Genomic DNA, 18573 nt, shown 5'->3' with positions numbered 1-18573 from the left:
TTAAACATGTCCCACATTTAATTTTTTTAAATAAAAAGTCGGCATTTATTTATTTTACTTTAATATTTTCCATCTCGGTCTATCCCAGAAAATTGGATAGAGTTCCCCGGGCTGTACAGCAGGACCTCATTGCTTATCTGTTCTAAATGTAATAATTTGCATCTACTCACCCCAGACTCCCCGTCCGTCCTGCTTCCTCCCCTGCCCCCTGGGCAACCACAAGTCTGCTCTCCATGTCTGTGATTGGTTCCTGTTTTGGAGACAGGTTCGTTTGTGCCATATTTTAGATTCCACGCATGAGCGATAGTATATGGTATTTGTCTTTCTCTTTCTGGCATATGGTTAATTTTAATTTAATTTTAATTTTGGGGGCCACATCCCCAGCCTAAGCCAGGGATGGCACCTGTGCCACAGCAGCAAGTTGAGCCTCTACAGTGACACCACCAGACCCTTAACCCACTGAGCCACAAGAGAACTCTCAGTTAATTTCACATTACATGAATTTTTACCTAAGCAACACACGCAGGCCTACAGTTAGAGGTTCTGGGTTCCAATGCTGCCTCCTACCAGGGTCCGGGGAGGGACGGTGCTCAGCTTCTGGAGACTGCGTTTCCTCTTCTGTGCAGTAGGAAGTGTCAACCCTGGCCTCTGGATGGGTGGGAGGGCCAGGGTGAATCCCCCCCCCCCCGACGGAGCTGCGGCTGGTGGGCTGGTGAGAGGGCATGACCAGGGCCAGTGGACAGGCCAGCTGAGCACCGGATCCCACCTGGGTCCAACCCTTGACTTTCTTTCCCAGCAGAGCAGGCGCTGGAACACGTGTCAGGAGAGACGTGAAGAGACTGGTGGATGTGGCCATTTGTCCAGGTGTGGTCACTTCTTCAGATATGGTCACTTGTCTGGGTACCATCACTTGTCCAGGTGTCATCACTTGTCCAGGTCCGGATCACTTGTCCAGGTCCGGTCACTTGTCCAGGTGCGGTCACTTGTCCCAGTGTGGTCACTTGTCCAGGTGTGGTCACTTGTCCAGGTGCGGTCACTTGTCCAGGTGCGGTCACTTGTCCCAGTGTGGTCACTTGTCCAGGTGTGGTCATTTGTCCAGGTGCGGTCACTTGTCCAGGTGCGGTCACTTGTCCCAGTGTGGTCACTTGTCCAGGTGTCGTCACTTGTCCAAGTCCGGTCACTTGTCCAGGTGCGGTCACTTGTCCAGGTGTGGTCACTTGTCCAGGTCTGGTCACTTGTCCAGGTCCGGTCACTTGTCCGGGTGCGGTCACTTGTCCCGGTGCGGTCACTTGTCCAGGTGTCGTCACTTGTCCAGGTGTGGTCACATCTTCAGATACTGTCCCTTGTCTCGGCAGCAGGCATGTCTGTGTCACGCACCTGATGAGCCCCTGGAATGAGCCTCGTTTGCTTTCTGCTCTGTGTCCCCCCCACTCAGCAGTTACTCCAGACCCTTTTGAGCCCCTGCCCAGCGCCTACCTCTCTCTGAGGACAAGTGCACCCACCCCATGGTTCTGGGCCAGGGGGTGTTCATGGCCTGACAGTCTCTGGCGACAGCTAATCACCCCTTGACGTTGGCCACTCCCCCTGTGGGTCTGGCTTTGGGATTTGGGGTCCTCCTGGCTTCACTCCAGAGCCTGGGTCTAGTGGCCAGGGTCTCAGCTCGATTTCTTGGCACAGATGAAATGCAGTTGGCACCTTTGTTCTCGGTGGCCATCCTGCACCCCCGGCACAGGCTCCTTTTGGAAGCAGCTGTTGTGCTGTCCCTCTGTTAGGGTTGAAAGGTGTCCCCCCAAACAGGATGTTGAGGTCCAAACTCCAGAACCTCACAATGTGGACGCCTTTGGTGATAGGGTTGCTGCAGGTACAACTGGTTAAGGCTCGGTCATCCCGGAGCCGCTAACCCAGCATGACTGGTGTCCTTTGAAGAAACGGCCGTGTGAGGGTGGGACAGCTAGGGCTGGTGGACGTAGAGGGTGGAGGCACACAGCCACCAGCCAAGGATCACCAGTGACCCCAGAGGCTGGAAGAAGCAGGACAGACCCTCTGCTACAGGCTGCATGGCCCAGTCTCTCCCTCGTCACCTGCATCCCTGTGCCACCAGCTTCCTGACAACCTGGCCTTTCCTGAGGGACGGAGACGAGGGGTTGCAGAGCCAACACGGCTGGGCAAAGTGCCTGGAGAACCAGCTCCTGGCCAGGGGCAGGGAGGACCGACCCTGATGTCAGCTTGCAGGTCAAACCCCCCTTGGACTGGCCACCTCTGGGATGGTTAGAGTGAAGGGCTGGGGCAGGGAGGCAGCTCAGCGCGGTTGGCTGGCTCCCGGGGGCAGCTCGGCCAGCAGGAAGGACTGGGTGCCAGGCTCACTCCATCAAGTGGACACAGCGGTGGGCAGGTCTCGGCTGCGTCTGCTCTCTTGGGAGAACCCAGGTGGCCCCAGGCGAGGCCCTGCCCCCTGCGCCTGACGACCCAGCAGTCCACTTGAGTGGGGTGACATGTGCGTCACCCCAAAGCAGCTTGGACTCCCCTGCTCCTGTGCCCACCTGGCCCATGGGGCTGCCCCGCCGGCCAAGGGTCTGACCATCTGCCTCCACTCAGCATATGCCGCTGTTTCAGTCTTTTCTGCCCTTTGCAGTTTCTAGAAATGAGTGGGAAATGCGAAAACAAAAGGGCTAAGAACTAAAAGCGCAGCTCTCACAACTTAAAATAGCCACTCAATAAAAATGCAATTTAAAAAAAGTAGCTGGAGTTGCAGGGGGAGTGGGAGGTCTTCAGCCTTGACCGGCTTTGTCCCTCTGCCCCACCCCCTGCTTCCGGGGCAGCTCCATCCCCAGCGGTTTGCACTTGGCCTTCCCCTTGACGCCCACTTTCCTGCACACCCGCAGCTGGCCTGGAGAGCACAACGCAGCACCTCTCACTGCCACTGCCTGCGGGCTTCAGCCTGGGGCGGTTTGCCAGCTTTGCTTCTCCCAGCTTCGAGAACCTGCGTGGTGACAGGTGCCTCCGCCCTGCAGCTGTCTTCACGCCGGTCAGAGCCAAGCCCCCAAGCCCCACTCTAGATGTGTCCCCCTCCCCTGCCACCTGGCCCCTGGCTCACTTCGTCCTTGCCACGTGGGTCCTCTGCTGCCCCTGAGCTTTCCAGAACCATCCCCAGTATCTGCATGACTCCCCCCTCACGTCCCGCAAACCCTTGCTCAGATGTCACCTTCTCAGTGAGGTCCCTGATGTGGCGGGGGTTTCCTGACCCGCTTTGCTTTCCCCGGAACCCTGGTGCCCTGCAGCCCCTCCCCCACTGGCTCGCTACACAAGGACCACCCGGACCAAGGCTGCTGTGTTGTTTCTATCCGTGATGTCTGGCTCACTCACCATACATCCTGGCGGTGGCAGGGGGTCTTTGCTACAGAGCAATGTTAAATCGGGGTGAAGCTGTGTGTTTCATTACGAAACAAATCAAAGAACATGCAAAGAGGATAAATGCGACAAACCTGAGTGTCCTGTCCGTTTTTGATGTCTACACCTTTGAACTGTGTTTATGTGTTCAGGGACCTGGAACACCTGTAGGGCCCCCCACCCCCGGATTTCCAGAAATCAGTAAAAAGGATCAGAAGATTACACTTTGCTTAAAAATAATTTCCCTATGTCAATGCTATTAAAAGAAAAAAAAACCCAAAACAAAAAAAAAACCCTCCCAAACTGCCAAAGGACATTCTGACGGAAAATAATCTCAATCCTGAAAAAATATACAGGCTTTATCTTCAGAGTAGCAGTTGGTGAACGTATCTTAAGACGGGCGGAAACAGAAAATCTTTTTTTCCTGTTGACACGCATTTGAACATAGACACAGGAGCCAGGCATCTCTACTGCTCAGCCTCCAAGGTGTAAGCCCAGCCCGCATGCCAGGAAATGTGGGTTCGAACTGCCTCTCTCGCTGACCTTGCTCCCTCCTGGTCTTGGACGGTGAGCAGAGGGCAGCCTGCATCCCACGGGCGCTAAGCGGGGCCAGCCTCCCAGCGGCGAAGGTACCGCTGCATTAGGAGGGACCTGCTCTTGGCCACCACGGTTCCCAGAGCTGCTCACATGGGCTCCTGTCCCTCCTCCCAGCGTCCAGCTTAGAGGTCGAGGGGAAATGTTGTACCCGTCAGGTCACAGACAGATGGTCACAGCTGCCAAGGCAGATTTTGGGAGGCGAGTTCAAGTCCATATGTCAGAAATGTCTGGGAGGATGTTGTCAGCTACTGTGTACATACGGCATCTCCTCCTGGGAGGGCCGCACACGGTGGCGGCTCCCTGCCTTCTCCATGGAGAGCCACGCCTGCTCCACACCTGTTCTGCACCTGCTTGACACCTGCTCCATGCAGATCCACACCTGCTCCACACCTGCTCCACACATGTTCTGCACCTGCTCTATACCTGCTCCAGGCAGATCCACACCTGCTCCATGCCTGCTCCACACCAGCGCCATGCAGGTCCATACCAGCTCGACATCTGCTCGACACCTGCTCCAGGCAGAACCACACCTGTTCCAGCCCTGCTCCACACCTGCTCCACTGTGTTTATTTTCTCTGGACTTCTCGAATTATGAGCATCAGATTCCCTGGCTGGAGGTGAATTTCTGATTGTTACCGGAAGCAACTAACACCCTGCCTTTCTTCCACCTACTCAGCTAATGTGTCACGATCGCTACCTCGGGAATGGCCTGCGGAGGGCTTCTAGGCCCCGAGAGCACGGATGGTCGGAAACCACACACAGCGGGAGGTGCACAGCACGGGGTTACGGGAGGCGTCACAGGAGAGGGGGCTTCGGGCTGAGCCTGAAAAGACGTTCAGGAGCAGAGCTGGAGGGGACGGGCTATCCCAGGAGGGGACAGCCTGTCGAGGGAGCTGAGGCGGCAAGTGTGGCTCTCTGGGGTCGGCCGTGGCACTTGGCTCTCAGAGCAGGGGCGCCTCAGTCACTGTCCACCAAACGGGTCTCTACTTAGTGCTGCGAGCAAGAGGGCGAGGACGCCACCCTCGGGGAAGCAAGCTGCCAGCGAGGTACCCATGTGAAGAAGGCACTGGTGCCCAGACCCAGAAGTCAGGGGACAGGACAGCTGGGGCTGCGAGGAAGAGGAGGAGGAAGCCCAGGGCCCGAGCACAGAGACTGGATGGCAGCCCAAGTGGGGAGCTGCGCTCAGAAGTGGGTGGGAAGGGAGCTTGGGGTCCAGATCATGCAGGAAGAAGCTCACGCTTAACCCCAAGTGTGACGGAAGCCTCGGTTTAGCAAAGGGAAGCGGAACGGCCAGGCTGATGTTCCCTCCCCACACTCTGCACCCTTAAGAGCAGAACAGGTTGGGTGGGGACAGGGAGATGCTGGAGGGGCTGGCAATGTAATTCTAGCTAGAAGTGGGGCGGCCCGGGGGCCATGCAAACACAGAGAATGGAGGACAGAAGTGGGTGTGGGACTTGGGGCTGGGGGCGCCACCAACAGCACCTGCTGCGCCTTGGATGTGGGGATAAGGTGTGGTGGCTCCAGGGGACTCCCTGAGGCTGGCCTTAGAGCTGGTGGATGGAGGCCTTTAGGCAGGAGGGACAAGCCCTGCAGTACGAGGGACCTGCTATTGCTGGGGTGCAGCTGTACACCAGGCGCCATCCGGGGGCTCCAGGGAGGCCTCCTACGGTGTGTGTGTGTGGGGGGGGCAGGAGGGGAGGAGGAGCAGCTGTCAGGAGGTGGGAGTGTAGGGTGCCCCCCCGGGACGGCCGGGGTGGGAAGGGGCCAGATTTGAGGTTGTCACAGAAGGGACAGTGGGTCAGGGGTGGGCAGCTGCCCACATTTGTACTTTCACAAAATGAGAAAGTAACATAAAAGCGAAGGGAGGAAGCTTTGAAGTTTAAGGTCAGGCCAGGGATTCTGCAGCCTAATCCTAAACAGCAATCACATCCCAGGGCTGTTCCCACGGACCCGCAGCCCTCGGCCTCCGCGTCTGGCCGCCGCCGAGGTCAGGGAGCGGCCGCACCCGGGTTTGTTTTCTGCGCCGTGGCTGTGAGGGTGACATCGATGCCCTTCCTCTGGGTGTCTGCGGTTCTGCTGCACCGCCTGGGCCCCGTGTGGCTCCCGGGAGTGTCTCGGTGTCCCCGGGGTGACACCAGACTTGAGAAACAGCCTACGAAGCAGAGCGTCTACTGGGAGGCAGACCTCTGCGCACGCAGAGTAGAGCCCGCTATGGATGAGCCACCCACCTGCTCTCGGGGCTCTGGCTGGGACTGGGTGTCACGGTGGCCTGGCAGGTGGAGTCCCACTCAGGGCCCCGTGTCCTTTCTTCTCCTGCGAGTCCCTCTGCACAGCAGCCTCTCTCTGTCCCCAAGTCCCTGTGGGATGGACGGCCCATGGACAGTTGACGATGGCTACTCTCTACCCTTCTCCCAAGTCCCAACCCAGAGCGCCCCTCCAGTTGCAATCCTTCCCTCCACCGCTGAGAACAGCCACCCTCCTAAGCTGCCGGACGGCTGCACAGGCGCCTTTGGGGATGGAGTTTCCATCCAAGAGTAGCCGTAGGTCATTGGACAGCAAGGTCTCCCACTCAAGCGTCAAGTTCAAGGCTTTGCGTTTCTGCCGTGAGCCACATCTTTTCTTGAGCAGCACACATCAGAGGGGCAGGAGCAAAAGAGGCCCCAGAGGGCGGCCTGGGGGCCAGAGGGGGGCTCGCTGCCGGCTCTGCCTTCTCCTGGGTAAGCGCCTCCACCTTCCCAGAAGCCCTGTTTCCCCGTGAAGACCCGGGTGAGAGTCCAGAACTTTCACAGAGCTCGTTAGAGCAAGTTAACCGCTGTGGCCTCACGCCCGCCCACCCGACGGTCGCTTGGAAAAACCCCCACTCCTCAGACTGGGGGGACCACAAGCCCCGGGGGGTCGGGCCGGGCCTCCGCGTGGTCCTGACACTCGGTGGGGCTGAGGGGTGTGGAAGGTCCCTGACGACACTAAGCGCAAGGCCCCGCTGGGTCACGGTCAAGGCTGGCGGCAGCCGTGTTGTTAGGTTAACTCCCGCTGATGCTGGGTAATCCCCCGAGTGGGGCGTTCGCTCAGACGCGCAACAGAAACGTGTCGTTTCTCATCTCGTTTCTTCTTCAACGTCTATTTCGCGTCTTTCAAGGTGATCCACTTTTGCCAGCATCACCCCTGACCTTGATGCTTTGAAAGCCACCGAAACACAATTATGACTTTTATTATGATGATGATGGTCTTTTTAGGGCTGCACCTGCGGCATACGGAGGTTCCCAGGCTCGGGGTGGAATCAGAGCTGTAGCCTCCGGCCTACACCACAGCCACGGCCAGAGCAATGCAGGATCTGAGCCGCGTCTGCTACCTACCCCACAGCTCACGGCAACGCTGGATCCTTAACCCACTGAGCAAGGCCAGGGATCAAACCTGTGTCCTCATGGATACTAGTTGGGTTTGTTTCCGCTGAGCCACGACGGGAACGCCGAAACACAACGATTTTAAACCATCTTTGTCGAGAAGGGATTACCTGTGTTCCCGCCTCAGTGAAGACAGCCCACCTATCTTGGCAATGCCTGGGGAAGCTGAGGAAAGATGCTGGGGGGCTGTGTGCCAGGCCGCCACCAGGTGAGCCCAGGCCCTGATCCCTCTGCAGCCCCTGCACCCCAGCACCGCCGCCCCCGGCACCCCCACATCCCGCTCCACGTGCTCTGGGAAGCATGCGAGTTGGATCCAGGGCAGAGCTGTGTCCTGTCTGCAGAGTCTCAGACACCTCAGCTCCAGAGGGGGCAGCAAAGTGCTTTCTCTAAATTGGGGTGTAAACATACACCCCGCGAGTGTGTTAGGGCATCAACGCCGAGCTCACTCAACAGCTTTTCAAACACCAGGTCACGACAGAGAGTCACACGATGGCCACTGGCCTATCACATGTGATGTTTCAGTTAAATTCAGCCCTTCAGCTGCACTCACCTCACTGCAAGCGCTGGATGGCCGCATGTGCCCACGGGCTGCCCTGGAGGACAGTGCAGTTCCAGAGCGTTCCACCATCACAGAGAGGGCTGTGCACAGGGCAGCTGTTTTTTTTTTTTTGTTTTTTTAGGGCCACACCCATGTCAGATGGAGGTTCCCAGGCTGGGGGTTGAATCAGGGCTGCAGCTGCCAGCCTACTCCACAGCCACAGCAACGCCAGATCCGAGCCACGTCTGCAAACTACACCAAAGCTCACGGCAATGCTGGATCCTTAACCCACTGAGAGAGACCAGGGATTGAACCAGCGTCCTCGTGGATACTAACTGGGTTCCTCTCCGCTGAGCCCTGACAGGAACTCCCAAGGGCAGTTCTGAAACATTTCACCATCAGCGAGGGCTCTGTACAGGGCAGTTCTGGAACATACCACCATCACAGAAAGCAGCCACATCCCGACGGGGTGACCTGCTGGTGTGTGACCTTACGTGGCAAAAGGCCTCTGCAGCTTGGATTAAATTAAGCATCTCTGAGTTCCCGTCGTGGAGCAGCAGAAACGAATCCAACTAGGAACCATAAGGTTTTGGGTTTAATTCCTGGCCTCGGTCAGTGGGTTAAGGATCCAGCGTTGCCATGAGCTGTGGTGTAGGTTGCAGATGCGGCTTGGATCTAGTGTTGCTGTGGCTGTGGTGTAGGCTGGCAGCTGTAGCCCTGATTCAACCCCCAGCCTGGGAACCTCCATTTGACATGGAGACAAAAGACAAAATCAATCAATCAATTAATCAAACATCTCAAGATACAAAATGATGCTGGTCTCTGGGGGGGCCCAGTGTTGTCACAGGGTCCTTATGACAGGGAGGTGGGGGGGTGGTCCCCTAATTGGTGGCCCTTTATTATCATGGCCGCAGGAAACTCTCCTTCTGGGCTGAAGTCCACTGCACTTGAGACTCAGGAATGGCTACCTTTTCCCAAAAGATGAGAAACAATTTGGGGTCCACACTAAACCTTCCAGAACTCCCTCCCTCCTGGAAGCCATGCTCCGACCATCACCAGGGCTCCCGAACCCTCTTGGTTTGTGGTGAAAAATGACTGTGTCTTATGTACACTGACCTCAAGGCGTTGGGCTGCCTGGGGACAGAGCATTATCAAATGATGGCCGTGGGGAGCAGTGGTACTTTTTCAGGAAAAATTGTATGAGGATTTTGGGGATTACTTTCTCTGCTGCAGGTGCCAGAATACTGAAAAGCCCAAAGCCAGACTGTATACTGCCGAGCCCATAGAGAGTTCTGGGGGTTGATCCCATCGGAAGTTCTGGGGCTGGGGACCACGGCCAAGCTCTCCCCAAATCAGCCACGTCCGTAATACAGGTTCTCTTTGAGTTCAGATGTTAGTGGTGGACTCTAGTAAGTCTATTTTTATTCTCTATCCCCCACATGAGATCCAGTTCCTCACCGCACCTTGGTAGGCAGATGAGCAGGTGCCTCCTTGGCCGGGCTGTTTCTCACTGTTTATCTGACAGCCGGGTAATGTTGGAAGAGAATGTGATTAGATTGTCTGTAGCACGGCTGCCAGAGGGGGGTGTTTTTAATGCTACAAAAATAAAAATACCATGGCCAATGGGGACATCGCCCAGCCTTGGAAAGGGAGGGGACACGGACACCTGTTCCCAGGGCGATGAACCTGGAGGGCAAGCCGAGGGAAACGAGCCCATCACAAGAAGACCAGGACTGTGTGACTCCCCTGAGTTTAATTCCTAGAAGCATCACAGTCACAGAGACAGAAGGCAGGATGGGGGGGGGAGTGCCGAGGGCTGGGGGCGGGGGAGTTCGTGTTTAGGAGGGACCGAGTCTCAGTCTTACAAAAGGGGGACAGCAACGGAGAGGGAACGATGCTTACACAGCAACCTGAGTGTACTGAGTACCGCTGCCCTGAGCCCTTAAACACGGCTAAGGGGTAATTTTACATTACGTGTATTTTTCCACAATTAAAAAAAAAAAAAAAAAAAAACCACAGTGAGAAACCACGCCGCACCCTCCAGCGTGACTGCAATTAAATGGCAGCAGGTCTGAGCAACCGCTTAGGAAAACTCCTGCGCTTTGAAGTCACAGGAAGGGGCTGCCAGCCAAGGAAGCAGGTGCCTCTGGAAGCTGGAGAAAGCGAGGAAGCGATTCTCCCCTGGAGCTCCGAAAGGAACCGGCCCTGCCTAGACCTTGAACTTGGCCTTCTGGCTCCAGAACTGTGGAGCGAGAAGTTTCCGTTGTTTCAGCCCCCAGCGTGTGGCTGCTATGGGCTGGATTGTGTCCATCAGCCCATTCACCTGCCACAGCAGCCCCAGACAGATACGCCCGGGAATTTGGAACTGGGACAGTCTCTGTGTCACTGGGGAACAACGCGAGAAACAGGGCGCCCGTCTGGACACGGGAAAGCCTGGGCCTGGGGGCGCGCTTGCCGGCCCCCTGAGGTCCCTGTGCTGCAGTGAGCCGCCCCGATGCTCTGGGTCCAAGACCTCCACGCGCTCCTGCACTCGGGCTTCTTTGAAGTGATTCTTTTCCTTGGGACTGCAAAGCACATGGGCTAAAATCACGATCTCCTTCTGTCTTTTTAATTGCAGAGGTTACACAGGATCAGACTCCAAAACCTGGGAACCAGTACTGTGTCGTCAGTTGGACCCTTAGCTTGGATGTAGTGAGGTCAGGCTGCTGGGCCGTCCTCAGGGGTCTGGAAGGAAGAACGGACCTTCCGCTTCATCAGGGGTTGGAGTGGGCGGTAGTTGTTCACCATGGCCTCCTCTTTCTCCCCCAGAGCAGAAAATAGCAGCGTGCGAAACGCAGCGAGCTGCAACAGAGACCCACCAGAGTAAGCTGGGATCAGGTACGGAGCGAACCAGCTTCTGGGTCCCTCGAGTGTCGTGTGCAGACTTCTCCCACACTGACTCAGGGGCCAAGGCAACATGGCAGAGGTGGCCCCAAACAAAGATATGGCAGCTTCCTCCGTGGTCTCCTGGACCACCTGCCCTGGGGAAGCCAGCCGCCACACTGTGAGAATGCTCCAGCAGCCCTCTGGAGAGGATCTGGGGCCCCTAGTTTGCAAGAGTCAGCACAGTTTGCCAGCCACTTGAGTGCCACGTCGGGAACGCATCTTGCAGCCCCAGCCAAGCTTTCAGATAACTGCAGCCAACACCCGACCTCAGCGCCAAGAGACACAGCCCCAGCCAGAACCACCTCAATTCTGACGCACAGCACCCCCGAGACGTGATGATTATTGTTTCATTAAGCCACTGAATTGTGGAGCCGGTGCTCCGCAGCAATGGGTAACTAATTCTTATTCTACAAATGCTAGTGTTTGGCGCCCTTTGCCCTGCAGGAACTAAAAGCCCGTTTTTTTTATGGATCATCCCATCGGTCCCTGGAATACACCACGTGCTCTGGGAGAATAACCCTCACCCTTCCTCACACCCAGGACTGGGACGCTCTCTGCACAGGGACCGCCTCGCGAGCAGGTTCCGTCTGAGAGGTGGATGGAGCGCCCTGCAGGGGCGCGGGGTGGGGTGCACGCGCAGCCCAGCTCTCTAGCACTGTCTGCCCACCTGGGTGCACCTGTTTGCACTGGCGCTGACTCCCAGAGACGCAGCTCCCCTCCGGCACCTGGCAGGATCCGCCGCGCCACCCAAGGGGTGCACGCGTGGCCTCCCCAGGCCCTGAGGACGGCGGTGCTCTGCGACTCGGTGTCATCAACACTCGCTGCTCAGTCACTCACTGCTGACTTACGTTTCTATTTTCCTGCAGAGAGCAGTGGGCAGGGGCTGCTTCCTGCTTCTGTCACCCTCCCCCCTAGTCGCCCACCCTCTCCTGCTGCAACTTCTGAGAGCTAGTGGGGGCTTATGACATGTGCATTAGGTGACAGGGGCCATTTCCAACCACATCTGTAAGAGCTCTGCTTTGGGGGGAGGGGGGCAGATGTGTAGGGACCTCTCGCCTTCCGCCTTTCAAAACAAATAGCATCGCCCCGTGACTTTTATTTTTATTTTCATTTTTTTGGTTTGCTTTTCTGTCTTTTTGCTTTTCCCAGGGCCGCTCCCACGGCATATGGAGGTTCCCAGGCTAGGAGTCAAATCGGAGCTGTTGTTGCCATCCTACACCACAGCCATAGCCAACGCGGGATCTGAGCTGGTCTGCGACCTACACCACAGCTCACGGCAATGCTGGATCCTTCACCCACTGAGCGAGGCCAGGGATTGAACCCACAACCTCGTGGTTCCTGGTCGGATTCATTAACCACTGCACCACGATGGGAACTCCAAATCCTGTGACTTTTAAATAAGAGGACACCTGACAGAATCAAAAGGCTGGAAGGACCTCTGAGAGCTCACCTGAGCCCTCAGAGAGCAGACAGCGGAAGCCGAGGTGATGGATGCTGCTGGGATCGATTTGAAATGTCTGCCCTGGGTAGAAGGTGGGAGAGTGGAGCCTGCTAGTTGCCTACTTGTCACTCTCAACTCTGCCCGAGACAGACAGACATTCTCTAGATGCTTGAGATTTCCAGAGAAAAAGATACTTGAATGAAAAAAAAAAAAAGATACACGAAGTATCTACTTGTTTTAGAAAAAAGTCAAATATTTACATAAGGGAGAGAAAAAAACTTGGAACCACTGCAGACCTTGGGACAGCCAGAAATTCTCAGCACACGCAGGTGCATTCGGCCCCGGGCATCACATGGCAAACCATCCCGCACCTCCTCCCTGCCCCGCTGGCCTTGGCCTGGCCATGGTAACTTGCTTTGGCCAACAGGATGTGAGCAGACAGAGGCTTATCTTTTGCCTTCCTGCCATTTGCCATGAGAAGCAGTCCTGGATGACCACAGGGCCAAGAAATATGAAAGACCCAGGGCCTGACCCAACCCCCAATCACAGCCTAAAATAGATTCTCCCACCCCCCAAAGACCCATCAGCAGGAAAAATAAATTCTTCTTATAAGCCATTGATTCGGGGGGGGGGGTGTTTTGTTACGCAGCATTTTGCAGCGACAGGTGACGAATACAATCCTCCCGGCATTTTCTCTCACTGTATATAGTCGCAGAGCTTCCTAGCACCGCGTGAGAGAAAACCCCCTGCAGTCTCGATTTCTTACTGTCCCATCAGCCAAAGACAACGGACGGACCCTAGAATCTTCTCTTCTCCTCATCAATCCTCAGTCTTGAACATCTCGCCAAGACCCTCATCTCCGACATCGCTTCCTTGGTATTTGGGTCACCTGCAGATGCTCGCTAAGGTCCCAGCACGGGCAAGGACCCAGGTCCCAGTTAGAATGTCGCTTCTGCTCTTTGAAGTAGCCTGATCCCACTGTCCATCAAAGAGCAGGCCCTGGCCTGGCCCAAGCACTTGTCCCCAGGGAGGCTTGCCATGCTGAGTCTGACCGCTAAGACTAGGAGCCGAGGCACATAACTGCCCCCGCCCCCGCCCCACCTTCCCTCCCTTCCTGTCTTGGCTCTGTCCTCCTCCTCTGTCTGACTTGCTCTCACGTGGCACTATCTCAGGGTCAGAAAGAGAGCGATGATATCAGACGCTTCTGTCCAATCCCAGCAAGCTCCCATTGCAGTTGGAAAATTCTATCATGCAGAACATCTAAAAAGCACCAAAGCATGAACCTCGGCAAGGCTGTGGCCCACCCTGTCTTAGTGACACCGACAAAGCGTAGGCGTCCCCAGGCGGTCCTGTGTGCTGGTCACAGGCAGCGCTCACCTGGTCCTGAGCCACCTCAATGGGCTTCTTATAGATGATCCAGGTGACGGACTCGGAGAGCGGGGGCGTGGTCAGGGAGCCCGGGTACGTCCAGTAATCTCGGCAGGTGGGCAGCAGGCAGGAGGGCTGGAAGGGGCCCAGGGCCGCCCGCGAGTCCTGGGAGCGGGGGGCGGGTGGAGTCAGGGGGGCCGGGGAGGGCAGGGCGCTCGCTTTAGCTCCCGGCCTGGAGGAGGCGCGTCCTTGAGATAAAGGCTGTGGCCACGGATTTGGAAACCATGACAACAGGAAATGACCCCTCCACCCAGAGAACGGACGCTCACCACAGGCTCATAATCTTTCTCTTAAATTTTGCATTTTTGTAGGGCTTGGCTGTGAAACAATCACTCTTTTAAAGGTTGAGGTCAAGTATCGCACACAACGTAAAATCGACTATCTTAACCATTTTTAAGGGCACGGTTCAGGGCCAGTAAGTACGTGCACGCTGGCGTGTAATCATCACCATCGTCCCCTCCACATTTTTAGACACTTCAGCCCGAAACTCTGTCCCCATTAAACACACGCTCCCTCCCCTCCCCTAGTCCCCCAGCAGCCACCATCTACTTCTGTGAATCTAGGGACCGCGCATCCGTGGAATAATGCAGGCTGTGTGGCTTTTGTGACCGCCTAACGTCACTTGGCACAATGTCCTCAAGTTCCAGCCATGCTGTAGCAGGTGTCAGGATCGCCCCTGCCTTTTCAGAGCTGAGTAATGTTCCACGGTATGGATGGACCCCATTTTGCTTATCCATCATCTATCAAGGGCAGCTGGGTTGCTTTACCTCTTGGCGGCTGTGAGTAGTGCTGCTATGAACATGGTGTACAAATATCTCAAGACCTCACTTTTAATAATTTTGAGGATATACCCAGACGTAGAAATGCTGGATCCCATGATAATTCTATGTTTAATTTTTTGAGGAACTTCCAGAGTGTTTTCCACTGTGCACCAAAAAAATATTACACTTTTTTTTTTTTTGGCTGCACCCAGGGCATGCGGAAGTTTCCAGGCCAGGCATTGAACCCAGCACGGCAGTGACCACACTGGATCCTTAACCACTAGGCCACTAGGGAACGCCCAGGGTCACTCGTAATGCGGAAAATCTCAAGTCACCCCGGACGTTGGGGGAGCCCAGGAAGGGGCACAGACTATGACCAAGGACTAGAGTTGACCACACCCTGACCCAGGAAGCACAGACCCCTGCCCTCCAAGGGCGGCCTTTCTCTATTTTTTCGTGTTTTGGTTTTTTTTTGCTTTTTAGGGCCACACCCAAGGCATATGGAGGTTCCCAGGCTAGGGGTCTAACTGGAGCTGTAGCCGCCGGCCTACGCCACAGCCATGCAACACGGGATCTGAGCCACGTCTGTGACCTACACCACAGCTCACAGCAACGCTGGATCCTTAACCCACTGAGCGAGGCCAAGGATCGAACCCGCGACCTCATGGTTCCTAGTCAGATTCGTGAGCCACTGTGCCACGACGGGAACTCCCCTTTCTCTCTTGAGACGGAAACGCCTGTTTTTCAGGTGAGGAGACCGAGGCTCGGGGACGGGCGTCAGGACCAGAGCCGGGCCCAGGCGTCTCCTCCACGGGTCCCGCCGACACCATTTCCTCTGTATTTTGCACAGTTTGCCCGCCTGTGGAAGCAAGCAGACCCCTGTGCAGACAGCACCCCAGGGAAACTCCTTTCTTTCCCACCAAGGCGGGCGACCATGCCCCACGGGGGGGCAGACACCACTGGGGAAACATCCCGGCAGGTTGACTCTGGCTGCAGACCAGCGAGGGGCAGGATGTGCCCCCAGCACCCTGAGCCTGCCGAGTTCCTGAGCGGGCAGACGGGGCCGCGGGGGGGCTGGTCCCAGGGGGCTGGCAGAGGCCAACATCAAGGGGACAGCAGAGCCCAGATCAAACAGCCCTGCGAAGTGGCCGCGGAAGGGCTGGCCCCCGGCTCCCATCGGGAGCCCCTCTCGCCATTGTTAGGACAGGTCCGAGCGCCATCCGTCCCCACGTTCAAGGACCCTCGGAGACTCCTTCCCTCTCGGAATTCTTTTGTTTGGTGCTGAACAAATAAACTGCGCTTTTCAGGAATTTCCCCATCAAAGTCTTTCCCAGCTGGTCCCGGGGAAGGGCTCCCATGCTGGTCATGCGGGGCCGAGCGCAGTAAGGCGGACAGGTGGGCGCTGGGCAGGAATGGGCGTATCTGCAGGCCCCTCGCCCGCGCTCTGCTCTCCGGGACAGGGCGAGCCTAAGTGCGCCAGGCAGCTTGCAGGTGGGTGTTCCTGAAGGTCGGTAGCTGGGAACTTGCGTCAGTTGGTGTGAAAACAAACACCCCCACTAGTGGATGTTGTTGCCTGGGACAAGTCTAAAGGTTTTTGTAAAAAGTGGATGAATTTCCTGGAAAATATTAAGTAACTCAAAGGACCCCTGGCGGGTGGACAGAGCGAAAATGTTTAGGATGCTGCCTGAACCACTGAACGTGGCAAACCCCATGACACTGAGGAGGGAGGGCCGGGCACGAGCGGGGACACAAGGACCAGACGAGACTGGAACCAGCTCAGCGTCCAGCTCCAGAGAGGGCTTCAGCCTCTCTCTGCAATGCTCTTTCCACCAAACTGGTTTGTTTGGTTTTTTGGTTTTTTTTTTTTTTCTTCTTTGCCAAGGAGTCATAAAACAATATTGCTTTTCCAGTTATGCTGATCTCAAAACGCAAAGCTTACCTTGTGTTTAATGTCTGGCAGGACCTCCAGCAGCTCCTGCAGCGCCTCGTGGCGGGCCCCCAGCTGCAGAGCACGGCCGCAGAGAGCACGTGACAAGGCGGGGACGGGAGTGACAAGCACAGGTCACTCTAAGTGGACTGGGCTTGCGAAGCAGGTCTTTCTCAGAACGCACCCCTCTCCTCACTAGGCAAGTGGGACCCCAGCGAATTTACCTTTAAAAATACACCTATGACAGCCAGGCCATGTTCTCCCGTTGCAGCTTCTCTGTAATTCTGGTATTTCACAGCGTTCCAGTGAACCAGATGCAGCTGCAACACAGGAGGGCAAGGAGGCACACCTGTCATGGTGCGGCGAGGACAAGGCAGCGTCGCTCCGGGCGGCCCCCAGATGCCCACCTGAAGATCTTGGTGAATTCACGCCAAACGCTCAAACCCCGGAAAGCAGGAGAGAACGGAGGCTGCCTTTCAGTTTATAAGACAGAAATGGGTGCTTGTTGATTTGCTGCCTCTCGGTCCACCCTGAACAAGGGTCACCAGGTCGGGTGCACGATTGGTGGTTGTGTCCACACTCCAGGGAAACCACAAATGACATTTAACTCACTATGGCCCCGGGGCATTTTTCCTACCTGTGTCACTGTGTCCTGCGCTTGCCCTGAATCCCCTCTGGTGGCTTTCCCAAGCCCAAACACCCAAGCGCAACGGGCCAGATGACGAGGATTTAGAACAGTGGGGAGAAGGGGTGGGGGAGGGGCGGGCTTTCCTGGGTCACTGGCAGGACCCAGGACGCCTGGCTTCTGTGTGATGACAGCACGTGGGCTGCTGCTGAGTCTGGCTCAGAGCCTAGAAGGAGCCCGGGGGTCTGCGCACATTTCCTGCGACCGTGTGAGTGGTGGCAGAGGCCTTTCTGCGCAGGGACCCCCTGCTCCCAGCAGCTGTTGGGTTCCATGGCCACACCCACCGGGGACTCTGAGGCTGATGTGGGCTCTCCCTGGCCTCCCCTAGCTCAGCCTATCCCATGTGGTCCTCCAGAAACAGGGACAGCTGGGCCCGAGGCCCTGGCCCCAGCTGTCTCTTTCACAGAGCCGCCCTCTGGAGCAGGCTTGGCCTTCCAAAGCCCAGTGGGCCAGAGGCAAGGCCAGGCCGACGCTGCCCCCTGCCCCCTGCCCCCTTGGCCTCAGACACGGCCCTGGGGGCCCCGGCTCTGATCCTGCTTCTGCACTAGCAGATTGCAACAAACTCCCCTGCGCAAACATCTCCTTAAACACCGAGGTACAGGTGCTCAGTTACTAAGAGGCGCGCGGTTCATTCAGAGTGAGGGTGTTGCAAGCCCCTGTTCCTTCATTTTGCCATATTTGTAAAAATGCAGACAATTATAATAATAGATGGAATTCCCTAATTAGGACCCATCCCCAGAGGCTACCTCTGGCTGTGTGACAACAGTGACTTTGACTTTTTAGTGTGACGGACGTTGGTCTTGTTTTAACCACAGTGTGACTTCTGTCACAACGGTGACAAAAACATTCCAGAACTTGAAATGCATCAAAAAGCCAGGTGGCTGGCAGGTGGAAGCGGGGTGGGGGAGGTGCGATAAAGTGAACACGGCCAATGTCAACCCTACGATCCGGGGCGGGGGCAGGCTCATGGGTTCTCCCCATACAGTTGTTTGCATTTTTTTTTTGTCTGTTGGAAAAATTTCATAACAGAATATTGGGGCGCATTGATAAAGCCCCGCTTTCTACCCCATAATTAGCAAAACCATGTTGCTGACTTTTATCTCTACTCAATTTTCCTTACTGGCTCTCATTCTGGAACGCTGCAAATATCACTTCCAGACAATAATTTCTATTGGAAAGATTTTTTTTTTTTGCCTTTTCTAGGGCCACACCCATGGCATATGGAGGTTCCCAGGCTAGGGGTCTAATCGGAGCTGTAGCCACCAGCCTACGCCAGAGCCACAGCCACGCGGGATCCGAGCCACATCTGCGACCTACACCACAGCTCAGGGCAATGCCAGATCCCTAACCCACGGAGCGAGGCCAAATTGAACCTGCAACCTCATGGTTCCTAGTGGGATTCATTGGCCACTGCATCGCGACGGGAGCTCCCGTAAAGATTTTCTGCTGTCAGTCAAAGGTCTCCGACACCCTGAAGGAGGAA

At 56.2% G+C, this 18573-nt stretch overlaps 1 protein-coding gene across 9 annotated transcripts in view; it reads right to left on the bottom strand.

The window, feature by feature from the left end:
- Window positions 1-21: 21 nt before the first annotated feature.
- The window catches only part of CA5A (carbonic anhydrase 5A), a 32879-nt gene continuing 14327 nt past the window's right edge, over window positions 22-18573 (bottom strand). Inside the window, exons 4-7 of one of the 9 annotated variants that reach the window (XM_084959347.1) lie at window positions 16630-16725; window positions 16418-16480; window positions 13667-13822; window positions 22-2635 (exon numbers count right to left, since the gene is read on the bottom strand). In XM_084959347.1, coding sequence (XP_084815473.1) covers window positions 2369-2635; window positions 13667-13822; window positions 16418-16480; window positions 16630-16725 — 582 coding nt within the window. In that variant the 3' untranslated portion in view covers window positions 22-2368. Of the gene's footprint in view, window positions 2636-9657; window positions 10765-13666; window positions 15338-16417; window positions 16481-16629; window positions 16726-18573 lie in introns of those variants that run through there. The other 8 variants (XR_014805256.1, XM_021093676.2, XM_084959349.1 and 5 more) reach the window with 8 other exon arrangements.

This window comes from Sus scrofa, chromosome 6, assembly GCF_054392235.1.
Source record: "Sus scrofa isolate SSC_HxYL_T2T_F1_AM1 chromosome 6, Sscrofa_HxYL_maternal_Yorkshire_Landrace_v2.0, whole genome shotgun sequence".
NCBI classification, from domain to species: domain Eukaryota; kingdom Metazoa; phylum Chordata; class Mammalia; order Artiodactyla; family Suidae; genus Sus; species Sus scrofa.
The sequence above is the reverse complement of the archived record's forward strand: the minus strand, read 5'-3'. Positions and strand labels throughout refer to the sequence as shown.